The 23,345-nt window shown below is 43.4% G+C and overlaps 2 protein-coding genes across 2 annotated transcripts; one reads left to right on the top strand and one right to left on the bottom strand.

Moving 5' to 3' along the window:
* Positions 1–209: 209 nt before the first annotated feature.
* LOC121299909 (UNC5C-like protein) lies at positions 210–8,367 on the top strand. Its single transcript, XM_041228136.1, has 8 exons — positions 210–1,730; positions 2,722–3,025; positions 3,318–3,580; positions 3,875–3,975; positions 4,077–4,133; positions 4,542–4,636; positions 5,203–5,316; positions 5,880–8,367. Exons 1-8 carry the CDS (start codon positions 1,334–1,336, stop codon positions 6,202–6,204), a joined length of 1,656 nt encoding a protein of 551 aa, XP_041084070.1. The 5' UTR covers positions 210–1,333; the 3' UTR covers positions 6,205–8,367.
* A 495-nt stretch (positions 8,368–8,862) lies between these two features.
* LOC121299910 (bcl-2 homologous antagonist/killer-like) lies at positions 8,863–22,960 on the bottom strand. The gene is made up of 6 exons (XM_041228137.1): positions 22,790–22,960; positions 18,845–18,954; positions 11,546–11,681; positions 11,077–11,220; positions 10,108–10,288; positions 8,863–9,230 (listed from the first exon to the last, which is right to left on the bottom strand). Exons 2-6 carry the CDS (start codon positions 18,921–18,923, stop codon positions 9,126–9,128), a joined length of 645 nt encoding a protein of 214 aa, XP_041084071.1. The 5' UTR covers positions 18,924–18,954; positions 22,790–22,960; the 3' UTR covers positions 8,863–9,125.
* Positions 22,961–23,345: the final 385 nt, after the last annotated feature.

The following is a 23,345-nucleotide window of genomic DNA, read 5'->3' as shown; positions in this document are numbered from 1 at the left end:
CATTGATTTAACATATCATGTGCAGGATGGAGTACAAGGAGGTTAAGTGACTTGCTCAGGGTCACACAGTGAGTCAGTCAGTGGCAGAGGTGGCATTTGAACCTTTAAGCTTCTGGTAACAAGCCCTGTACTTTAACCACGGGATCACAGTTGAATGTAAGGGTCTTTCTTTTTTCAGAAATTCCCAATATGTTCAAGTTTAAACATGTTTAATCCTAAGGTTTAACAGTTGAGGAAATTGAACAGTTTTAGACACCTAGTCCCTGCTGTTACCTTCAGCAGTAAGAGGTTACACATGACTCCAGCAAGCTTCACTGCAGCAGAACAAAAAGGGGTTCTGGCAAGAGTTACCATTTCATAGATAACAGACAGAGTACAGAGCTGGTGTTTACACTGCGCGCTTTTAAGATGACAGCCGTAGAATGTACACAAAAAACAGTTTTTTTGAAGCCATGCTCCTGAACAGTTCATTTCCAAGAAACCTCACGCTGCTTGATAAGCCAGGACACAGTACAGGATACAGTGTGTTTCAGTTGGTCGAAGGAACCCTGGAGATAGGCGCTTTGTACAATATATTTTTCTATCATCAAGGTTTGTATTAGGAAACAGATAGGACTTATTAATGACTCACAGGCACCTGCAGAATCGGGGTGTGATTCTGCCGTGACGTCAAGCACGTATGCACTGCTTCAAAAGCCATCACACATAGCAGCCCAGTGGCCACTCCCTCAAGCTCAGTAGAGTAATGCTGCTGTACTGGGAGACCAAGCCTGGAGAGCGCACTGAGGAGTTTGCTATGAAAACGAATCAATCCCTTGGAAGAACTTCGGTTTTGTTTTGCCCTGTTTGGAATACTGTGCCTTACAGCTTCGGTGAAAATGGCAGGAAACTGAACAAAGATCCGTGCTGCCCAGATATCTCCTGGATGAGGATTGGGTTCTTCAGGGTCAGGCCCATGGGTCACATCTGTACTGCCTAGACTGTTGGGCGAAACCTAACACCCCCTGCTTCATCTGCACCCACACCAGGATTTATTACACTTCCACTGACCACCAAGCAGCTCAGTTGATCTGACATTCCTTGTTTCATGATCCAATCTTACCTTAATGACCACTGTACTGGTTGGGCATCCATAGCGTTTGCTGTGAACAATTAGGCACGTGGTCTTCTCTAAGCAGTCATAAACCAAGATTGTTTTGCCTTTGTCTGCCTGCCTCTTGTTTTCCCTCAGAGCGTTGAATTAATTTCTGACGTTTGGAAAAACCTTCTCGTTACACACGACCACAAATCTTTCAGCTGTCATGCACGAGAAACTGAAAGGACTGGACTGGTGATGACTGTATCAGCAGCACCAGGGCTGAGTGAAGGGGGCCTGGTGGTGGCCATCGTGGCTCATGCTTTCTCTGTGACCTTGGTCCTCCTCCTGATGAAGTGCCTGCACTCACGCTGCCCCCAGCTCCATGGCTGCCGCGGAACCCAGGAGGAAGACGAGGAGGGACAGGCAGACCCGGGCTCCCTTGTTCTGGACACGCTCTCACATGAACCCTGCCCCAAGATAGCCTGCCAGGAGGTAGAGCAGTTCTACAGGGAGCTCCACACCCCAACCGGGGGCAGGGTCCTGGTCAAGACGCTCCTGCAGAAGCTGCTGGTCTTCATGACCAAGGAGGTGGACCACAGGGGGGGCTGCCTGATGCTCTCTGACATGGGCATCTCTCTGGAGATCCCAGCAGGTAGGACAGGGTTAAACTGATGCTCTCCGACATGGGCCTCTCTGGAGATCCAAATAATTACTCCTGCATGTTTTGATTTGACAGAAGGTTGAAAGTTGTAGCAAAACACAGAGAATTAGCAGCAGGGATCAAAACGGTAACTGCAATTCTGCAATTTGCTTAAAACATGATGAAATCTGCACCCCAGTGGAAGTAGCGAGGAATAAGTAATTTGGTTTCTGTTGCAGTTTAGCTTTCCTTCTGAAATCACTCCAAACAAAACACAGCTGTGCAATATATTCCTTTATCTCGCACCATACAGTATGCATTCAAAGTCTGCCTTATCTCATTAAGTAATAATGTTAATCAGTAGCTTTTCTGCACAGCCTGTGTTTAGTCCTGCAAACAATGTCTGTTTGGCTTGGGGGTGGGTGGCAGAAGGTACAATTCATTGAACGTAAAGGTCAGCACCCATTACAGCATGCATAGACTGTATTATACATACCCTTCAACCATTAAACGAACTGGCCTGGTCCGAGGAGAGAGGGGGGGTTTTGAAGCTCTTTTCAAAATGTTTGCATCAATGGCTTGCTTTACGATTCGTCAATTAAAAGTTTTTGGGTAAAAAGCCCTTGAAACAACTTTTCCCACATGGAGAAAAATTAGGGAAACACTTTGTGCCAGGAAACACATTAAACAGGTTAAGTTGCTTGTCTGGGATTTGAACCAGGGAGAAGGGGAAGGGGGTATAATTAATGCAGTTTTGAAGCATGTCTTAATATATCCTGATGTAAGGAAACTATCTGATTTATGAACTGAAGCAGCTGCCTGTTTGTTCACAGTGCTCCTGATGCAGCGACCCGCTGGTTCTCACATGGCTCTGCAAGGGTTACAATGTGCATTGGTTTACTGTACCGCTCATATTGTTCCCACTGCACTCCATTCCAGCAGTCCCTGTGCTTCCCTGTGCATTGCTAGCCCAGGCAGTGATGGTCCTGCCTTGCCCCTCTAGGTGCTGTGAGTCTGGGCCGGACCGAACGGGTTTCCCTGGTTCTGGTGTGGGACCTGTCTGACTCCCCCTCTCTGCAGCACTCCCAGGCCCTGCTCAGCCCGGTGGTGTACTGCGGACCCCACGGCACTTCGTTCCTGCGGCCCTGCTTCCTGTCCTTCAAGCACTGCGGTGGCAACGCCTCCCAGGTGCACGTCTACGCCAGCGACACCGCCCTGCTCCCATTCAAGAGGTGGGGCGAGGTGGGAGTCCAGACCAAAACCTGCATCACCCGCGATGAGTGCCAGGTAGCACTTACACACTTCAGGTATGATACAGCTTTCTGCACCCCCGCCCTGTACTGCCTCTTACTATAGAATCTAGCCCCATATCTTTTACTAGAGAGACAGCGAGCAATCTAGCCCCATGTCTTTGTTCATTTTAAAATGGGTTTTCTTTATAGGTTCATTATTCATTATAGTTTGTTTATCGTAAGGCAAAATTAAATTCTCGTGTCGAGATTAGAAATATTAGTAGAGTTCAACTTGTAAGTGTTTTCCAACAGTCTGTACACCGCTGTCCTTTCACCCTCCCTCTGTTCCTCTCTCCCCGCTCTGCAGTCTGTACACCGCTGTCCTGGAAGCGCGTGACAGTACCGAGGCACACAAGTGGCTCCAGCTGGCCATGTTCTCCTCTCCGCTGGCTGCCGAGCAGACTCACCAGCAGATCCGGGTCTACTTTCTCAACAACACCCCCTGCGCTCTGCAGTGGGCACGCTGCAATGAGGAGCCCTTCCTGGGCCGGCTCTGTGGTCCGGTCCAGCTCTTCGACTTTACCAGCGCCAGCAGCGACATGCTCCTGGTCCTCAAGTACCTGTCAGAAGGTGAGCTGCTGCAGCCGCTGACAGGGGGCAAGGGAATGGGCTGTTGATTGATATTAAAGTCTGGATCACTGAGCTAATATTGCATACAGGATATTTTGTAATGCAATTATTTTCATTACTGTGTGCTACCTCTTGGATCCGTTTCCCGAATATCCCAATATTGATCGCAATTGATCACATTATTATTTATTATCTCAAAAGTTAAAAACCTATTCTTTTTAAATAATAAATGTTAATTGATATTGTAATTATGAGAGAGATTTGAGCTTTGAACCCGTTTGTGTGCCATGGCAGGCTGGGAGAACGTGGACGAGAGTGCCAGCCAGTCTGTCCCTTTCCTGCACATCTGGCATGGGAGGTGTCCCTTCCGCTCCTTCTGCTTCAAGAGAAAGCAGGTACTGCCCCTCTCCAGCAACTCTTCAGCACTGTCTCCTTTCCACCTGCGACTGACTAACCCACCAGGCATGGAAATGACGTCTGGTCTTCTTGTCTGCAGGCTGACTGCACCCAAGACTCCAGTGAGATTATAGTGACCATGCACACCTATCAGCATGTGAGTGCAACGTTCCAGCTGCTTCCACAATGGCTCACTCTTCACAATGGGACCTCGCTGTAGCGCAAGCAGAATCGCTTCAAATAAAGCAGAGACACCCATCTGTTACACGCAGCATTGGCAGGGCTGTTAGTCTGGACTCAATAGACCCCATGTTGGGGAATACCATTCTCTACAATCCGCACTGGTATTAACATTGCAAGCGCTAGCACGAGGAAGACGCTATTCCTCTATCCCTATTTCAGATTGCATGGTTTCAGTAAGATATGTGAATAAGGTTTTTTGGTGATACCTTCTTAACAGAACCAGCTAAAATCAAAACATTTAAAATGACACGAAACCTAGATTTCCAAGTCAAGGAGCTCTGTGGTCTGCCTGGGTCACTCACGCTGCATTCTCAATCCTCAGGGTCAGCAGGGAAAATACTTTGAGATCCTTCGTTTCCACCTGTCTGAGACAGGCTGCCACGTGGAAAGCATCGCACCAAAGCCATACTGCAACAGGTGAGCTTTCCCTTTCACTGCCACTGCTGGGGCAGACTCAAACCATGAGGCTGGCAGCTGATGTGTGTGTCTCTTGGTGAGCGGATATATACATATGCTTGCATGTAGAACTGTGGAGCAGCAAATGAAAGGGCCAGATTCCCTTGTGGAAGAGAAACATAAATACAGTCTAAAAAATATTTTTAAAAGACAAAGCTGATTTAGACATACCAGTAATACCCACAATAAGCTGCATGGCATTAATAAATAACCCGTCCTGCTGGCTTTTGACAGTGATACCACATCTACTAGAATTCAGGTGCATTCTGCCGCATCATGCAGATGAGGTGTGGCTGTCAATTTAACAGCCTGGTCAGCGTGATGCATTGTGTATGACTCATGGGTCACCCTGTCGTGCATTAAAAAAAAAAGAACGCAGTGCACTGCCACCCCCGGCTGGATATGTAGCACATTGCTCTGTGAAGTTATTATCATCCCCCCAAGTGTCTTGGGGTTTGGTGCACCTTCACGGTGCTGTGTGCGGCTGCCTCTGCTCCTCTGTTAACAGGACCGCATTTCGTTGGCAGGATGCCCCGAGAGCTCTTTGACCAGCTGCAGATGCTGCTGGAGCCAAGCACGGTGAGCGGGAACGACTGGACAAAACTGGCTTCTCGTCTGGGGCTCTGCGGGACGAAGATCAGGTACAAGGGAGTCCTTCACTGCAGCTCCAGGGGTGGGGCAGCGTGAATACTGCAGCTCTCTCCACTCATTTCACCCTTTAACCCTCAAGGACAGAGTGTTTCCGTTTTCACTGTTAGCCAGTGACACATCTACCTTAGCCAGGGTCCTCCAGTTACTGAAATGTTTTAATCATTTTTGTATGATATATTTTTAAACCTTTTAACAGGTACTCTGAGTCCCTAGTATTTTTTATTAACATTAACATATTAACATGCTTTGAAATAAACAGAGTGGTTGGCAAGTCAATGGGTTACTACTTCTGATTATATTGCGTGCCGACTTCAGCATATAATATTCAGTAATATTATATGGGTAGTTTGTGTGTCTTATATGGGAATATGTCACATTACAAAGAGGCTGCATTTCCAGGGCTGTGATTAGTTAACAAATCTCCTGTGTTAAGTAGTGTATGTTCGGAGTTGACTTTCTGTACAGATCTACAGTATTAACTCCGAACGCACTCTATACAGTTTATAGCACGTGTGAGCTGCTAACCCGCTGCGTGCTCTCGTTTCGCGGGCAGGTTCATGTCGTGTCAGCAGAGCCCAGCGGCTGCAGCTCTGGAGATCTACGAGGAGCAGAACGGCAGCCTGCAGGGGCTTCACGACATCATGGTGGCTATGGAGCGACTGGACTGTGCGGCCTGCATCAAGGGCTACCTGGGGCAGCCACCCAGCCCCAGCCTCGCGGAGAAGAAAGTCAGCGTGGAGTCAGTGAGCGACAGCCGGCTGATTGACTGCGGTTCCCTGGAGGAGAGGCAGGGGGTCCAGGCATTCCCCAGCAAAGACGAGAAGCTAATTCTGCACATCTACGACAACAAAGCCATGGAGAGGGAGGAGGCTGCCTAGGTGAACATGAGCCGGGGGGGGGGAGCGTATCCAAAAAGAACTCAGATGGCAAGGCACAGCAGCATTTCAGCATGGGAATCTGTGCCAGGGGGAAAAGGAAATACCGTGTCAGAGCCAAGGGCTGGGACTTCGTAAAGCTGTGACCTAGAGCGAGTTTCAGCTCTTGGGGAGTCCTTTTCCTAAAGCTCTGGGGGCTCCACACAGGCGCTAATGCGTTCCCTCACTTTGCAGGGAGTAGCACACACAGTCTAAGTTCATTTCAAGCACTTTCAGGGTGTATATGAATGAACTGGAGCGTGAGACTGTTCAATTCTTGCATTTGTGTAAAATGTAAAAACTCAGCATGCTTATCAAGTATCTGAATGCAGAATGAAGTTACAAAATTAATGACATTAAATATCGGCTTTCAGGGAATGGATGTATGGATGTGTGTGTGGGGGGGGGGTTAAAAACACAAGTTGAACGAGAACGGTAATTTCTTTTTTGTTTTGCACATATATAATTAACAGTCAAGTATGTTTTCATCCAATTAGCAATTTCTCCCAGCCTAATAATGTTTAAAAAGCAATAATAAAAAATAAAAAAAACATTCGATCTAAGAGATGGTATATTTCCAATCCCAGGTCAACAGGACAGATTGTATTTCCAATACCAGAAAACAAAATCTAGATATACTGCACAGCTGGTAAGCACACTTCTGGTTCTGAGACATTGAAAAAGATCCCTGTACAATTCTTTAGTTTCACTTGATTGACCTCCATCAGGGAGAAGGCATTAAGAATATCGATAAATATTTCATAGAAATACCACAGAATTGATACCACCCTAAACAGAGCTAGGACAGCAACCATACAGTTTTTCACAGGGAGGATCTTAAAAGGAAAGTGCAGTATCTGTAGCCCCATCCCTAGAGAGTGAAGCCCCCCTCGATTGCAGGCATGCTTTCCACTTCACATTATTAAAACCATACACTCCTCCTAAAGTTAATGCATGTTAACCCCCCCCCCCCCCCCCCCAAAATGCTCCACCGGTAACCTCTTAGTGTAGCCATGGCTTATAGACTCAAAACAACTCATGAATGTGTCCACATGTAGGTACTTGGAGGATCTGAAAACACTCACTTTCCAAAAAAGTGTACATTTTAAAATATCTGACAATGACCCCTTTATTAAGACGCACACATGCATTATTTCCTTCTGCATCACTAAACCAGACAGTAGCCATCACCTTGTTCCAATAGAAAGCCAAGTATTAATGACACTTGCGTCAGCTCAGTCAAAGCCAATCCCACCCTCTTTCTTTCTATCTATTTATCTATCCATTGATCCAACTGTGTCTTTTCCTGGGTATTTGCATTTTGAGTTCAGTAACAGGTAAATAGGACTTATGCAAATGATTGGCCGTGTTGCATTTGCATGAAGACGTAAAGCTGTGCCACGTCTGAGTGCAGAATTATTTCTCTGGGAACGCGCCTGGTCCAATTTCGATATCGCCTGGTCCAATATTGTGATACATAAGGTTACCCAATGGTTTCTGTTAAAGGAAGTACCAACAGCAATACACCTGTAAAGGCACTTCTAAAGTATTGATTCTAGCATTCTTGCACATTGAGTGCAAGTCTTTTTTACAGATAGTTTTTACATACAGTACAAAGTTTCTGGGTGCATAGTGTAGTAGGTCTGAAGATCAATATTCAAACAGATTTGAGGTTCTCAAATAATGTGGTTGGAAGCAAGTAGCCTGCCTGTTTTAAAATGACCTGACGCTGTTTTAGGTCCCCGAGTTATAAAGCACTGTTCTCTTCTGCACCCATTATATCTGAACAGTGAAAATAACAAACAGTTACAATAGAACAGCGCAAACGGAATGGGGCATTGGAAGTCAATGCCATTGGTGTTAATCACACCACATAAGAGGTGTACTGGGGAGTGGGAGGCTGTGTACTGTTAGCTTCCAACAATGAGGTATCCGGCAGGATGAAAGAAGATCCTGTACTTTAATAGCCATTCGAATACAGCACTGAAGCCAGGTAGTACATGGTAGTTTGCAACAAGCACCATTCCCAATACTGCCGTGCAGGCTGCAGGGGTGTGAGGTAAGTACGGTGAACCAGTAAAACTGACAGACTATCAAGAGAACTGAAAACATGCATGACTGCGTCTGTGCGGCCAGCGACCCCTTGCATAGGAATGACTACAGTTTGAGGGTCCAAGAAGGGAGGTACGACAGCAAAGCAACTTACAACTAACGCCAAGGGAGTGTCGAGGCAAATCAACGTCTCACTATGTCATTATTGTGCAAGAAAAAAAAAAAGACATGAAATTCAAAAACTAGTCCAAGACAACGAAAACGGACAGCCCTAGCAGCAGTAATGACATCAACAAGGGTGTTTCTGGAGAGTCCTGCCATTCACCTAAACATTTTTCAGCTGGATGGTCAGCTGGAAGGTCAGCTGGAAGACTGCTGTGACGTTCCTGAGGAATCCTGAGCACTCGATCGTCTCGTCCCTCCCCTCTCAATCCGGGGGCGTGACTGAGCACAGCTCCACCACACTGGTCAGTCAGAGAACTTCCAAACAGCACTGATCAAAAAAAAGTGTTAGCCGCTGAGAGCACCAGCCATGCTTGCAAAAGGGTTTTAACAGAAAGGGGGGGGGGGGGGATCTAAAATGTTTTTATTAAAAGCTGTGCACAAAACTGTGATTTTTTCCCTGAACATGATTTTTCAGTTCATTTAAATATTTATATATTTTTATAATATCCTCCAGGTAGTGTTTTGTCCATCATCTCCTCCCACCCCAGTGGTACAGTCCCTGCAAATGTTCTCTCTCTCTTCCCCCCACGCCTCCTTGAGGTGGTACTGCCCCTGGTGGAGGTGCTGGCTCTCTGGCTCGTGGTGGCCAGCATGTGGCTGGAGTCCCATCACGAATTGAAGAAGCGTCTCACTATGAACAGGCTCGCCAGCCCCACGGCCACCAGCACTAGCATGTAGTTCAGATAGACGTTGTCCAGGTCCAGAGCAGCCACCTGCAGCAGAGGAAGAACGAGAGACTCTTACTGTACATTCACATGTCCAGTGTTGGGTACGTAATTTTTTTAAGTGCCGTGTTACTCGTTTCTTCAGAAAACCAATCGAACGTCCTTACTTATTACTTAATTTTAAAAAAGTCTTTAAAAAAGAGAACAGAAAGCTTTAGATGGAAAATAATTATAATGCATATAAAACACTGTTAGAGAAATGATTTCACATGCTGTAATATACACAGGTATTTTGTAGATACACATGCATCAATTACACTGCAGTATTTTTCGTCCGCAGGCAATCTGAGTTCTTCAAAGCGTACATTCAGTCAAACTATTTCAAACCTTTTGTTTGTAAACAGTCCTTGTTGTAGTGCATCAGAAGTAGGTTACTGAAGAAGCAGCTGTTTATGTACCTGTTGGGATCTCTGGTATGACTTTATTAAGCTCTGTACTCAAGCCAGTTCTTTCTGATTGTGCACACGCATGCAATGAGAGCTGTGTCCAGGGCTTCCATGTCTCCAAGGACACTAGCAGTTATGTCTTTAAGGACTGCCCTAAGCCGTTGTTTTTGGTTTGACGGCGGTCATGCTGACTGAAAATACAAATCACGTTCACGTTTACGGAAACTGAACTGAACTGAACTGTAAAACTAAACACCACCAATACAGATGTACAGCGGAGAAAAGGCAACGAGATGAGCTTGTTTATTTTTTCCAAAAAGTAACTAATATTAGATAAATAGATTAACAATCAGTAAAAAGACATGTGGCGCTCTTTATCCGAGTTTCCAAGTGCAGTAGTTACCAGCTGGGACGCGCTGTATCCTAGAGGTACAGCGAGTGTGCTTGTGCTGGAGTCCTCCCCTGCCCCGCTCACTCACCCAGCCGCCCTGCTGCGCGATCCACTGCGCGATGCGGTTGCGCAAGACGAAGTCGGCGATGAAGCGGGCGATGCGGCTCAGGAACCCTCGCATGCCCTGCTGGAAGACATGCAGTGCCATCCTGTAGCCGAAGCTGAGGAGAGCGATCACCCGGCCCCAGTTAATCCCAGAGTCGAACAGGCTGGGGAAAGAGCATACACACACACACATAGTGAGAGCGGGTATGGCTTGAGGGAAAACAAACAGGACAGTACAGACCTCCCATTGCATAGCAGTTTGATGCATCAATGGTTTCGCTAGGAGTTTAACAGTAAGACACACCTGAGCTTGTTATCTATACACTGGGGCTAATCAAGCTCTTAGTAAAACCTGGAATGGGTGAAACTGCTATGCAATAGGAGTCTTATTTCCATCCATGTAACAATGCACAACACCAAGATAGGGTTTAAAGAGACTTAAGTTGACATGCAAGTGGAATTTAGCATAGAAATTGAAGTCAGAAAAAACAAGAGAAATCCATCGGGTCCCCCCCCACCCTCACCTCCGTCCTTTTCAAGTTAAAAGAAAGTCTATTAAACTTGCAGCGATTATTTACCTGCAAGAGTATCCCTGCTAGAGCAGTGAAGTGTTAGCACAGACAAGAGAGACAAACCAGGCAGGCAGAGGGAGAGAACAGAGGCAAACATTAGATACACACACCCGACCAAGTGATTCGTTTACACATTCTCAGGGACAGATCAGCTTCGCTCGTTATTCACATACTTTTCAACGAGGCTTACTCTTAAAGAGTTACCACTTCCAGGTTTTTTATCTGAGGGATCTGAACCACACAGACCTGGAGAAACGTTCGGAGAGGTTAGTGCTGTCTGACAGGCGTCAGTTAGTCAGCGGGAGGGTCTGTGTGCTTTGGCACGCTGGGTTTCCACAGGGAGCAGTGCTCCAGGTGAACCTGCTCCTGGTTTGCTTTACCTGTTGGCTATTTTGCAGAAGTAGTCATAGGCGTTCTCTTGGGTGAGCGCCAGCTGAGAAAGCATGTTGGTAAAGTTCAGGTCATAGCGGCTGTTGATGTCATCGCCAATAAGAGCCAGCTGCTGCCCAACCCGGGCTGTGGTGCTGCAGAGAGAGGGAGACGCCATTAGAACCGGAACATTCATCGTCTGGTTTGCTCACAGGGAATCTAATGAAGGATTATGATACCTCCACTGATAGGATCGGAGGTCTATAGAGAAAGATCACTCCAACCTATTAAATAACTTCATGCAACAAATTGCAAACCAGCAGTGATTCTGAACACACCCTCAAAAACAGCAAGCTTGTTCCCAATCGGACAAGCAACCCAGAAGCGTACAGTCTCCTCCACTATGCCCGCTCGTCATCCAGCGACATGGGTATGTGAATCACAACTCACTGCGACACCGAGAAAGGCTTGGCGCAGTACCTGGCACCGTTGGGGCGCAGAGCCATGATCTCGGGGTCCCTGGGCAGGTCATTGCCCTCCTGCTCTCTCTCCTGGTGGTATCGGTAGAAGACGTAGCTGTTGAAAACCCCCTCCGTCTCCTCCACCACGTGCTCCTCTGCAGGGAACACAAGCAATCAAATCAGGAATGGATGGAGTACCCGGGGGGCTCATGAGTCCCAATATCTCAAGAAAACCACATGCATTCAGACACAGAGGGGCCACATTATTGTAGGGGGTTAAAATGACACACTGCACTGCATCAGGATTTAAATCTGTTAGAGAAACAAATACCATAAAGAAAAATACATACAATTTCAATGTATAGTTATATAGCGCCTTTCACACCACAGTATCACAAAGCGCTTCACATATGTTAGAACAGAAAGTATGCAATAAAGAAGTAGTACAACTCACAATAAGTTATTATATCAATAAATAGTAAAAAAAAAAAAAAAAAAAAAAAAACAACAATAAGAAAACAGGAACTTACTAAGAATGATAATAAAACACATTATAAAAATAAGATGATAAAAAGATCAAAACAATGCTAGTTGAAAGTCACGTTAAAGTCTAAACTATAAAAGGAGTAGGGATGTTTCGAGTGATTTAGTGCTCGAGTACTCGAACCTAATGCCAGACAATATTATTCCATATATCCGCCATAATTACCACAGGTTAACAGCAGAACAGGCGCGGATACAAACTGCCGACAGCAGTCATTACAGCGGTACATTTTAAACGCCAATATTAAAATGAAAGACAAAGATACAAGAACTCAAAGGTTTTATTCAAGCACATCATAAACACCTGCACAGCTGAAACACCGTAATTAACACAAACACGAAAGGGGTTATTTAACTTGCCACATATAAAAGCACTACTTCGAAAAACGAAAAACAAAATAAACATTAAGAAAATAGCGTGTAAACAGGTATATGTGCACAACACTGCAAAACGAAAGTAGTTTTTAATTTTAAACGAAAGTAACATGCGTCTCTCTTGCGTGTGTGGGTCGTTCGCTGCAGCAGCCTGCTGTGTTAACGTGGCACACGTGAATAAAACATTGTAACGACCCCTAGCCTTGACGTTCAAAGCAGGAGAAGGAGACGGGATTCAGGGACTAACAAAACTACTTTATTAACTAAACAAGGTCCGTGTTTGGGTCAGGACCACACCACAAAAACAATAAATCCTTCCTCCTGTCTCCATCCTAAAAACTCGCTCACTTCACAGAGAGAAGAGAGCGGACCACTACTCTCACGGGGGGTGGGGAGAGGTGCTCTATTGACATGGTCTGCACCCAACCACGACTCACATACATACACCCCCACATTACCGAAACTAGTGGTACGGTTCCCTCCATGGAACAATACAGATAAAATGAAGGCACCTCACGAATCATGAAAAACAAACGACAAACGAGAGTATTGCCGACCTGAACTGTGACGGGGTTGCGGCAATAAATTGAACTTACATTCTTGAAGTTATATTATTAACCAATTTTCGAGTACTCCAGTAATAAATTAATGCTCGAGTAATTGTTGAGAGTACTCTAACCCCACCCCTAAAAAGGAAGTCTTCAATCTTGACGGAAGCAGCATCACTAACAGAAAGGTCAATGAGATCCACAGTCTGGGAGCAGTATGACTTAATCCTCTTTTTCAATTTTACCTTTGGGAGGCACAAAAGGCCGGCGTTATCTGACCTTAAAATGGAAGCAGGTTTATAGTGGACAGTGCCAAGCCATTCAGTGCTGCACATGGCAATTCTAAAGTGCAGTGGAAGCCAGTGCAGTGAGGCCAGCACAGGAGTTAAATGAACCTGTTCGTTCTGAACAAGCTGCAAACAGGATACAGCATGACGGGGAAGCCCAGCAAATGAAGCACTGCAGTAGTCAAGTCTAGATGAAACGAAAGCATGAATTCACTTATCAGTCCTGGGGGACACCACAATAACAACAAATAACCCTGACACAAACTCCTCTAAAGAAACAAAGTACTGTCTTTTCATTACATACAACCTAGCCCAGTTTAGCACAGCTCCAGTCTGGCCAGTCCAGCTTTCAAGAAGATCAATTAAAACGAACCACAGTACCAACTAAGCACTGACGTCTAAAACAACCAAAACTGATACAGAGTTATAGCCACACTCGTCAGCAAGTCACTCACCACTCTGACAAGGGCAGTCTCTGCACTGTGAGCAGATCAAAACCACAACTGAAACTTTTCAAAACGATTGCCATTATCCAGAAATCTTTCGAGTTGTTTGACTGCTACTTCAAGAGCCTTGGCTAAGAATGGCAAGTTCAATGGGTCTAATACAACTCAAAACAGTGCGATCCAAGTAGATTTTGAGGCTAAACAAAGCAGTTTGGAAGGCAGCTGGAAGTATTTTGGTTGACGGAGGTCTCTTTATTAAAGTAAGAGCATTGTTACACAGATAACTAAAGGCATCTTAAAGGAATCGAGTTGGAATTTGATCTAAGAAACAAGAGGCACTTCATCTGCATCACTAACCATTCAAATCCTTAATCAAAAGAAAACAATTCCATACCGGAGCCAAATCAGTCTTCAAATAAGAACCACCCCCAGCAATTAGATCCCTACTATTAATAACTTTGTTTTGAAAATAGTTAAGAAATTCTTCACACTTACTGGGAGAGGCTTTATAAGGAAGTGCAGCCGACGACGGGTTTGAGTTACCCCCGAGTTATTTTTATTATCAATAAGATTCTAGAAATAGAAACGCCTGGCTGTCCTCAGAGCTTCATTGTACTTCAATAGATACTGTTTCTAAATCTCACAGGGAATGTGAATTCAGCAGCACCCCCCCATCCACACTGTACTTTGCAACATTCCCTTGTTGTACAGGCAACTGGGTGCAGTTTGCATGGAAGAGACCATTCCAGTTTTAACTGGGGCCACAATATCACACATACTTGTTAAAAAGCAGTTCTATCTGTCAGCTCATCAGTACAGAGCGGTCTCACTAGATCAGAAAAACTGATGGTGAAGGGTTTATTCTGCAAGTTTCAACAGTACATCTCACACTCTTGTTGGGAAAAGACAACACAGCCTTGAAAAGGGATGTTCAGAAACAGCGCTGCACGAAACAGTTATCAGGGCCAGGCTCTCCGCTGAAAGCAGGCACGGGCAATCAGGCGAGGGGCATCACTGCTGGCCGGACTCATTTGCTGTTCAATGTGAAACAAGTGAAGAAGCTGCTGCTTAGGGTTGTGATGAGTGCTGCTTTTCTTACTGGAGAAGCAGCTGTTTCTTTAGCGGTCTCAGTTTGAATGGTAAATCAGACTCAGCAAATACAGTATTGCATCGTTTTTTTTTTTTTTTTTTTTTTTTTTTTTATATAAATCAAATGATATGCCAAGAACCACCACTGGAGGTCCCTATAACACAAGGAAGGGTATAGAAGTAGCCCTTCTCAAATCATTCAAAGTCAATAGCAACCCTTTTACAATCGTCATCGCTTCTTAGGTGTGCAATTCAAATGTCAACTGTGAATAAGCACACAATCAAACAATACGTTCACTGAAATGCCTTCAAAATCTTTCAAGGTGAGCAAGCAAGCTTGAAAAAAAAAAAAAAAAAAAAAAACAAGCCTTGAATCTGTCTCCAATGAAGACTTGAAATGAAATCCCCATGACATCATGGAATGACATCATTAGAATAGGGGGTTCTACAGCAAGGGCCAGACAGGAAGCTGTGAAGGGGGTTCCACTGTTGTCAGGAGACATTCATTCCATCCCCCTGGTTACCACATAGCAACATTATTAGCCACTCCCTTAAAGTGATATGATTGGACAGAAGCAGCAGCCAGCCACCTTTCACAGCGCACTAGCCAGGAGACAGTGATGTCAGACTCCATACCCTACAGCAGATCCCTCAGTTATTGTAAACAGAAACTGCACAGTTAAAAACAGAAATGCGAATACAGGAACTCCACACACACACAATCTGCAACTAGTTCCGTCTGTCGCAGGTCCAGCACCACACAACAAACAAACAACACTAGTGTCTTAACCCAGAAAGTACCACATGAACTTTCTTTGAAAAAATCCAAACACAAGCTGTATTTATGTAATTTGATACATTCTAAATCAATATATATTGTTAATCCTTTGTTTTTGGCTACAAAGTGCTGGGTCCTAATCACAGCAGTGAAATTCCATGCCGGCTATGAAGATCAACACATAACACCGTGTAACAATATATATATATATATATTTTTTTTTTATTTCCTGGGTAGCAAGTGTTATTTCTTAATTGCTTATGCCTCAAAAGTATAGAAAATGGCTATTATTCCCCACAAACTTTGCTTTTGTGACCAGGACAGGTACATTTCAAAATATCACTATTTCCAATGAGAAAACGGGAGCTTTTGTGTCTTTTCGTTCACATAAAGTCAGAAAAAAACAACATATGAATCCAAATTAACATGTATTTATACTAAACTAATACAAAAATGACTACAAAAGATTTAGAAGCAAGTAGTTTTTCAAGATTTACGATTATACTGTAATCTGATTATACTGTACTGTATAGTTCTCTCATTGGAAATAGTGATATTTTGAAATTTACCTGTCCTGGTCACAAAAGCAAAGTTTGTGGGGAATAATAGCCATTTTCTATACTTTTGAGGCATAAGCAATTAGGAAATAACACTTGCTACCCAGGAACAAAAATTGTGTTACATAGTGTAATTAATGCAGATTTATCATCACTGTGGGGAGGAAAACATCAAGAAATGTATCAGTCAGGCGTCATAAAAGCACCTGAAGGGCTATAATTGTAGAATTAACAGTTACATTCAGACTTAACCTTTGAGGTTCACAAACTTAACGTAAGTTACCATAACAATATATTTAGAGAGAAAATGAACAGGTAGATAGATGCCAGTTAAAAATGCTCCAAACATTAGTAGCCGGTCCTCAAAAAAGAAAAATGGCAGTTAATGAGTTAAATAAAAACTAATGGCATTGCTGTTTGTTAAATACCTTGGTTTTTAAAAGGGAGTCAATGTGAGATCAAATGAAAAACATACGATCCAGTGAACTCCACAGTAAAGAGCTAAATAAGATTTCCACACAGAAATGTCTGAGTGACAGCAAGCCAGGCCGCCTTCGCGTGATTGAAATCAGCAGCCAGGCCGCCTTCGCGTGATTGAAATCAGCAGCCAGGCCGCCTTCGCGTGATTGAAATCAGCAGCCAGGCCGCCTTCGCGTGATTGAAATCAGCAGCCAGGCCGCCTTCGCGTGATTGAAATCAGCAGCCAGGCTGTCTTCGCGTGACTGAAATCAGCAGCCAGGCTGTCTTCGCGTGACTGAAATCAGTCAACCGATCTTCATGTGACTGAAATCAGCAGCCAGCTTGTCAACATTCAACAGATTCGCTGAACCTGGAACCTGAAGAGCCCTCAGATGGTGAATCAGACTAATGGGGTCATGATACCGTGCACAGTAAACAAGTGGCAGACTTCCATACAGCTTTGTTAAACAAAGCGACTCAGTAAACACTCATCGAAACCATGATAATGACTCATACAAAGACACTGAACAGCAATAACCCCAGCTCTGCTGTGGGGCTTGCTTCCAGTCTCTTAAAATGGCATGCGAGAGACAGGCTGGAACAACAAACAATGCCAAATAATGGGATACCAATTGCACAGCAGTTTTGGCCATTCCAGGTTTCACTCTGAGCCTGATTAGGCAAAGTGTGTATTTTACAAGCTCAGGTGTGTGTATTATTGAACTCATAGTGAAACCAGGAATGGATCAAACTTCTATGCAATGGAAGGCTTCTCTCTACCCCTGCATTAACATAAACACACATTTACAACTAAATAGGTCACATGTGGGGTCGTTTATTAAGAGGATTATTATCACAGAGCGCAAACTGTATGAGGCGACATGCTATATAATAGTCTTCGCGCGACAGATTATTTGTTAAACACATAGACTTGTGTCTTTATTTGGCAATTTATTTTCAGACAGGGGATATGAGACACGCTACACCCAACATACTAACACACATAATGCTGCAGGTTTAGTTCTTGTTCTCCAGATTGTCAATGTTCCATATCCTGTGTGTAAACCTTTCATTTTCCTGTATATACAGTAGTCCTCTGAATCAGCAGACTAAAATATTTCACAAATATTAAATTTAACAGGTTTTTTTTGTTTGTTTTTACTGTTATGTACTTTTCGTAGTCAAATCATACAAAATGTGAACGAAAATAATTCAATGAAAACACTGGCTTGTTGTGGTTTTTGTGGGCAATGCAGGCGGGGTGCGTGTGAAGGGCAGAGAGGGCACACCCCCACACTTGAGTGTTTCACAAAGCAGCTACCGGAGATCACTGCCGGGATCAGCGAGGCTAACGAAACCAGTCACAATCACTGGCCATCTAACATGAAGCTGGGATCAACTGTAACTGTAATTCAATTCATTATGAATTCACGTCATTGAAATTTATGAATTCACGCGATTGAAATTTAGGTTTTGTAGTTTGTGTTATTTTGCCCTCAAAAGGCTCATGTGTGTCACACACAGTAATTATACTCTGTCAACAACATAAGCAAGAAAAACAAAGGCCACACAGTACAGAGCAGGCTTTACAAACCACAAGCAGCTCAGTGCTGCGAGGAATGATTCACTGTGAGCTAACCTTGTGAATCCTTTAGATCTGATGGGGCTGGAATCTAACCTCGCAGCTTTGCCTCAGCAAGATATGTGGTATATTTAGAGGCACACACAGCACCAATAACAGCACTGAAGATATCATCAATAAAACAAGTTCAGAGTGTAGCTGTCTGATACGAAACTGGACTGAAAAACACACATCCAGTAACGCTCAAAGGAAAAGTGACACCCGCAGCACAAACACAGTCATTTTATTCAGCCAACTACTCAAGAAGAGGCTGCTTGAGGTAGCCAGCCTTTCTCCAGCTCCCCATGGCTGGGAATCAGGTTATGGGGTTCAGAACAGCCTTACTTTACAGGGTTGGAAATAAGACTCCCACTGCACAGCAGTATGATCCATTCCTGGTTTTGTTCGAGTTTAAAAAGAGCTTTTTACCTACACGCTGCGGCTAATCAAGCTGGTAGTAAAAGCTCGGAGTGGGTAAACTGCTCTGCAATAGGAGTGTTATTTCCACCCGGTTCTACCCCAAACGAAAGCCCTGCTAGTGGCTGCACAGCGAGCAAGAACACATGTCACTGCACTCAATCATTTCCTAAAGTTTATAAACAGAGGCAGGCTTACCTGTCACCGGGGGGTGCGGTGGTTTACTGTCCTTGTTCGGGCTGGGCTTGAAGGGGTCCTCACCACCCCCTGTAGCCATGGCTCTACCAATCAGAAACAAAATAACTCTCCTGCAGGAGGGAGAGGGAGAGGGGTTTAGAACCACTGTTACAGTGAACAAAAACAGCGTGTGTCCTGCTTGAACCTGTGTGAAACTGAAAGGCAAGGTAATCTGGTGGGGAGTTAGCAATGGATTATTTTGCTCTCAAAATGCTCGTCAACATAAGCATGTGTATTTGATAACTAAATTCTAGTCAATCGGGGAAAATTTTTATATATATTTTAAAACATTTACCACTAAAACAAGTTGATATCGGACCAGAAACGTGTTTATACCTAAGCCTGTCACATATGATATACATCTATCTATCTATCTATCTATCTATCTATCTATATATATAGATATAGATATATATATATATATATATATATATATATATATATGTTCACAATCACAATGTGTTTCTGTGCAAGTGTTTTAAGAGATTACTTTACCACGTTTAAACATATTTAGAACATAAGAACATAAGAAAGTTTACAAACGAGAGGAGGCCATTCGGCCCATCTTGCTCGTTTGGTTGTTAGTAGCTTATTGATCCCAAAATCTCATCAAGCAGCTTCTTGAAGGATCCCAGGGTGTCAGCTTCAGCAACATTACTGGGGAGTTGATTCCAGACCCTCATAATTCTCTGTGTAAAAAAGTGCCTCCTATTTTCTGTTCTGAATGCCCCTTTGTCTAATCTCCATTTGTGACCCCTGGTCCTTGTTTCTTTTTTCAGGCTGAAAAAGTCCCTTGGGTCGACACTGTCAATACCTTTTAGAATTTTGAATGCTTGAATTAGGTCGCCACGTAGTCTTCTTTGTTCAAGACTGAACAGATTCAATTCTTTTGGCCTGTCTGTATATGACATGCCTTTTAAGCCCGGGAATAATTCTGGTCGCTCTTCTTTGCACTCTTTCTAGAGCAGCAATATCTTTTTTATAGCGAGGTGACCAGAACTGCACACAATATTCAAGATGAGGTCTTACTAGTGCATTGTACAGTTTTAACATTACTTCCCTTGATTTAAATTCAACACTTTTCACAATGTATCCGAGCATCTTGTTAGCCTTTTTTATAGCTTCCCCACATTGTCTAGATGAAGACATTTCTGAGTCAACAAAAACTCCTAGGTCTTTTTCATAGATTCCTTCTCCAATTTCAGTATCTCCCATATGATATTTATAATGTACATTTTTATTTCCTGCGTGCAGTACCTTACACTTTTCTCTATTAAATGTCATTTGCCATGTGTCTGCCCAGTTCTGAATCTTGTCTAGATCATTTTGAATGACCTTTGCTGCTGCAACAGTGTTTGCCACTCCTCCTACTTTTGTGTCGTCTGCAAATTTAACAAGTTTGCTTACTATACCAGAATCTAAATCATTAATGTAGATTAGGAATAGCAGAGGACCTAATACTGATCCCTGTGGTACACCACTGGTTACCACACTCCATTCTGAGGTTTTTCCTCTAATCAGTACTTTCTGTTTTCTACATGTTAACCACTCCCTAATCCATGTACATGTGTTTCCTTGAATCCCAACTGCGTTCAGTTTGAGAATTAATCTTTTGTGCGGGACTTTGTCAAAAGCTTTCTGGAAATCTAAATAAACCATGTCATATGCTTTGCAATTATCCATTATCGATGTTGCATCCTCAAAAAAATCAAGCAAGTTAGTTAGACACAATCTCCCTTTCCTAAAACCATGTTGACTGTCTCCCAGGACCCTGTTACCATATAGGTAATTTTCCATTTTGGATCTTATTATAGTTTCCATAAGTTTGCATATAATAGAAGTCAGGCTTACTGGTCTGTAGTTACCTGGTTCAGTTTTGTTTCCCTTTTTGTGGATCGGTATTACGTTTGCAATTTTCCAGTCTGTCGGTACCACCCCTGTGTCAAGAGACTGCTGCATGATCTTGGTTAGCGGTTTGTAAATTACTTCTTTCATTTCTTTGAGTACTATTGGGAGGATCTCATCCAGCCCAGGGGATTTGTTTATTTTAAGAGCTCCTAGTCCCTTTAACACTTCTGCCTCAGTTATGCTAAAGTTATTTAAAACTGGATAGGAACTGGATGACATGTGGGGCATGTTGTCAGTATCTTCCTTTGTAAAAACTTGTGAAAAGTAATCATTTAATATATTTGCTATTTTTTTTTCTTCATCTACGATTTTGCCATTTGTATCTCTTAGACATTTAATCTCCTCTTTGAATGTTCTCTTGCTGTTGTAATATTGGAAAAACATTTTGGAATTGGTTTTAGCCCCCTTAGCAATGTTCATTTCTATTTCTCTCTTGGCCTTTCTAACTTCCTTTTTGACTTGCGTTTGCAGTTCCGTGTACTCTTTCTGTGTACTTTCTTTTTGGTCCTTTTTTAATGCTCTGTAAAGTGCCTTTTTTCGCTGAATATTTTTTTTAATTGATCTATTAAACCATTTTGGCAATTTAGTTTTACATTTAGATTTGTCTACTTTAGGGATGTAATTGTTTTGCGCCTCTAGTACTACATTTTTGAAGAACAACCATCCTTCTTCTGTGGGTGTTTTCTCTATTTTACTCCAATCTACTTCTGTTAGTCTCTGTTTCATACCTTCATAGTTTGCTTTTCTAAAATTGTAAACCTTAGTTTTAGTCATTACTTTTGGGGTTTTAAAAAACACTTCAAATGAGACCATGTTGTGGTCTGAGTTTGCCAGTGGTTCTCTGAGCTCTATTTTAGTTATTCTATCTTCCTTATTTGAAAAGACTAAATCAAGGCATGCCTCCCCTCTAGTCGGTGCCTTGACAAATTGTGTTAGGAAGCAGTCATTTGTCATTTCCACCATTTCTATTTCATCCTTCGTGCTACCCACCGGGTTTTCCCATTCTATTTGGGGGAAGTTGAAATCCCCCATTAGTATGTCTTCTCCTTTGCTACACACATTTCTAATGTCATTGTATAATAGATTATTGTGCTCACCGTCTGAATCTGGCGGTCTATAGCATGCGCCTATTATTATGCCCTTTTAATTTTTGTCCGTTATTCTGAACCATATTGATTCGGTTTTATTTTCTTTGTCCAGGTTTAACACCTGGGCTTCAAGACTGTTTCTTATGTGTAGCGCTACCCCTCCTCCTCTTCTGTCCTGCCTGTCTTTCCTATACAGTGTATACCCACAGATATTATATTCGTCCCCATCACTCTCAGACAACCACGTTTCTGTAACACCTATCACATCTCCGCCATACAGATGTGTCCACGATCACAAAAATATAAAGCGCCAATAAAAGACAAATAAATAAATAAATAAATAAATAGTCAACCTCTTCATAAGGTAGATCAAATATTACTCGTCTAACGCAGAGTTAATTGAATAGCCTATAAATGAAATAATGCGCTGATGAACGGTGTTGGCGTCGGAGCCCAGGCCAGGCCAGGTCAGTACCAAGATATCAAACCTCGACCCCGACTAGGCTGAGTCAGACATGTACAGTGTTATCAAAGCTGGACAGCATCAAAACACAAAAACAGCAAGCTTAGATTTTATAATCTGATCCCGGAATCTCCGGCTTGACTTCACAGGGCTGTCAGCAACAAAACACCAGACAGACCATTTCAACTGAATGAACCGGAACTCGCGAAATCAGTCCGCACTTTTCTACAAGTTATTAAAAATGTCAGCGTGTATAAATTAACAGAGAAATACATACAGAAGGCAGGTTGTCATGTAAAACACAGCAGACTTGAAGCATTGCTATCGGTAAGTGTTACCGCTGCTGTGCACCCACCAGCGTTTTCCAGAATCGCACCGAAATAACTAACTGTGCTCCGCTCGGCAAGAAGAAGCGTCCCAAACCGAGATCGCTCTCAGATCACCCACCTCAGACAGAGCCCCGCAAAATGGTTCGTCAACCTCGCGATTTTCTTTACAATCCTTCCCAGATCCAAAGGATTGCTGTCCGCGGTTTTGCTTTTCCCGTTTTCACTGGGCACCTCTTGTCAACTGCTTCTGAAACCCGATTGCTGTCTAATTACTTCCTGCTAGTCTTGTAAAGATGATGCTGATCTGACGCGTTGCTCCAAGCCAACGACCCCGTGGCATTTAAAGACAGGTCGTTTAGCCTGTGCTTGAGCTGGGCTTCTGTGCGCACCGCCATCTACAGGATTATATATCGATTATAAAATGTTCAGTGTGTGTGGGTTTCGGTTTCGGTTTCGGTTTTGCTATTATTTGGTAAAATCGGTTATTAAACAAAAACTCCACTCAAACACATCCATTTTCAGTTGCTATAATACATTGCATGTACATTTACTAGCACACATACAAACATTAACACTGTGTTGAAATGAGGCGATTTATTTGCAGCTTTGGATGCGCTTTGAATCCGGGAATTGTGAGAAATATTTCGTTTCAGGCCTACACCGGCGTCCGCGTA

The sequence above is a fragment of the Polyodon spathula genome, chromosome 25 (genome assembly GCF_017654505.1).
Source record: "Polyodon spathula isolate WHYD16114869_AA chromosome 25, ASM1765450v1, whole genome shotgun sequence".
NCBI classification, from domain to species: Eukaryota; Metazoa; Chordata; class Actinopteri; order Acipenseriformes; family Polyodontidae; genus Polyodon; species Polyodon spathula.
This window is presented reverse-complemented; position numbering and strand designations above follow the sequence as displayed.

What these genes read in the sequence shown, in the direction of transcription:
- LOC121299909 (XM_041228136.1), top strand. Translation starts at nt 1,334, where the DNA reads ATGACTGTATCAGCAGCACCAGGGCTGAGTGAAGGGGGCCTGGTGGTG. An exon ending in CCAAAGCCATACTGCAACAG is followed by an intron (nt 4,637 to 5,202) that starts GTGAGCTTTCCC and finishes TTTCGTTGGCAG; the next exon opens with GATGCCCCGAGAGCTCTTTG. An exon ending in CTCTGCGGGACGAAGATCAG is followed by an intron (nt 5,317 to 5,879) that starts GTACAAGGGAGT and finishes TTTCGCGGGCAG; the next exon opens with GTTCATGTCGTGTCAGCAGA.
- LOC121299910 (XM_041228137.1), bottom strand. Translation starts at nt 18,923, where the DNA reads ATGGCTACAGGGGGTGGTGAGGACCCCTTCAAGCCCAGCCCGAACAAG. An exon ending in CTGCGCCCCAACGGTGCCAG is followed by an intron (nt 11,221 to 11,545) that starts GTACTGCGCCAA and finishes CTCTCTCTGCAG; the next exon opens with CACCACAGCCCGGGTTGGGC. An exon ending in TCGCGCAGCAGGGCGGCTGG is followed by an intron (nt 9,231 to 10,107) that starts GTGAGTGAGCGG and finishes CCTCTGCTGCAG; the next exon opens with GTGGCTGCTCTGGACCTGGA.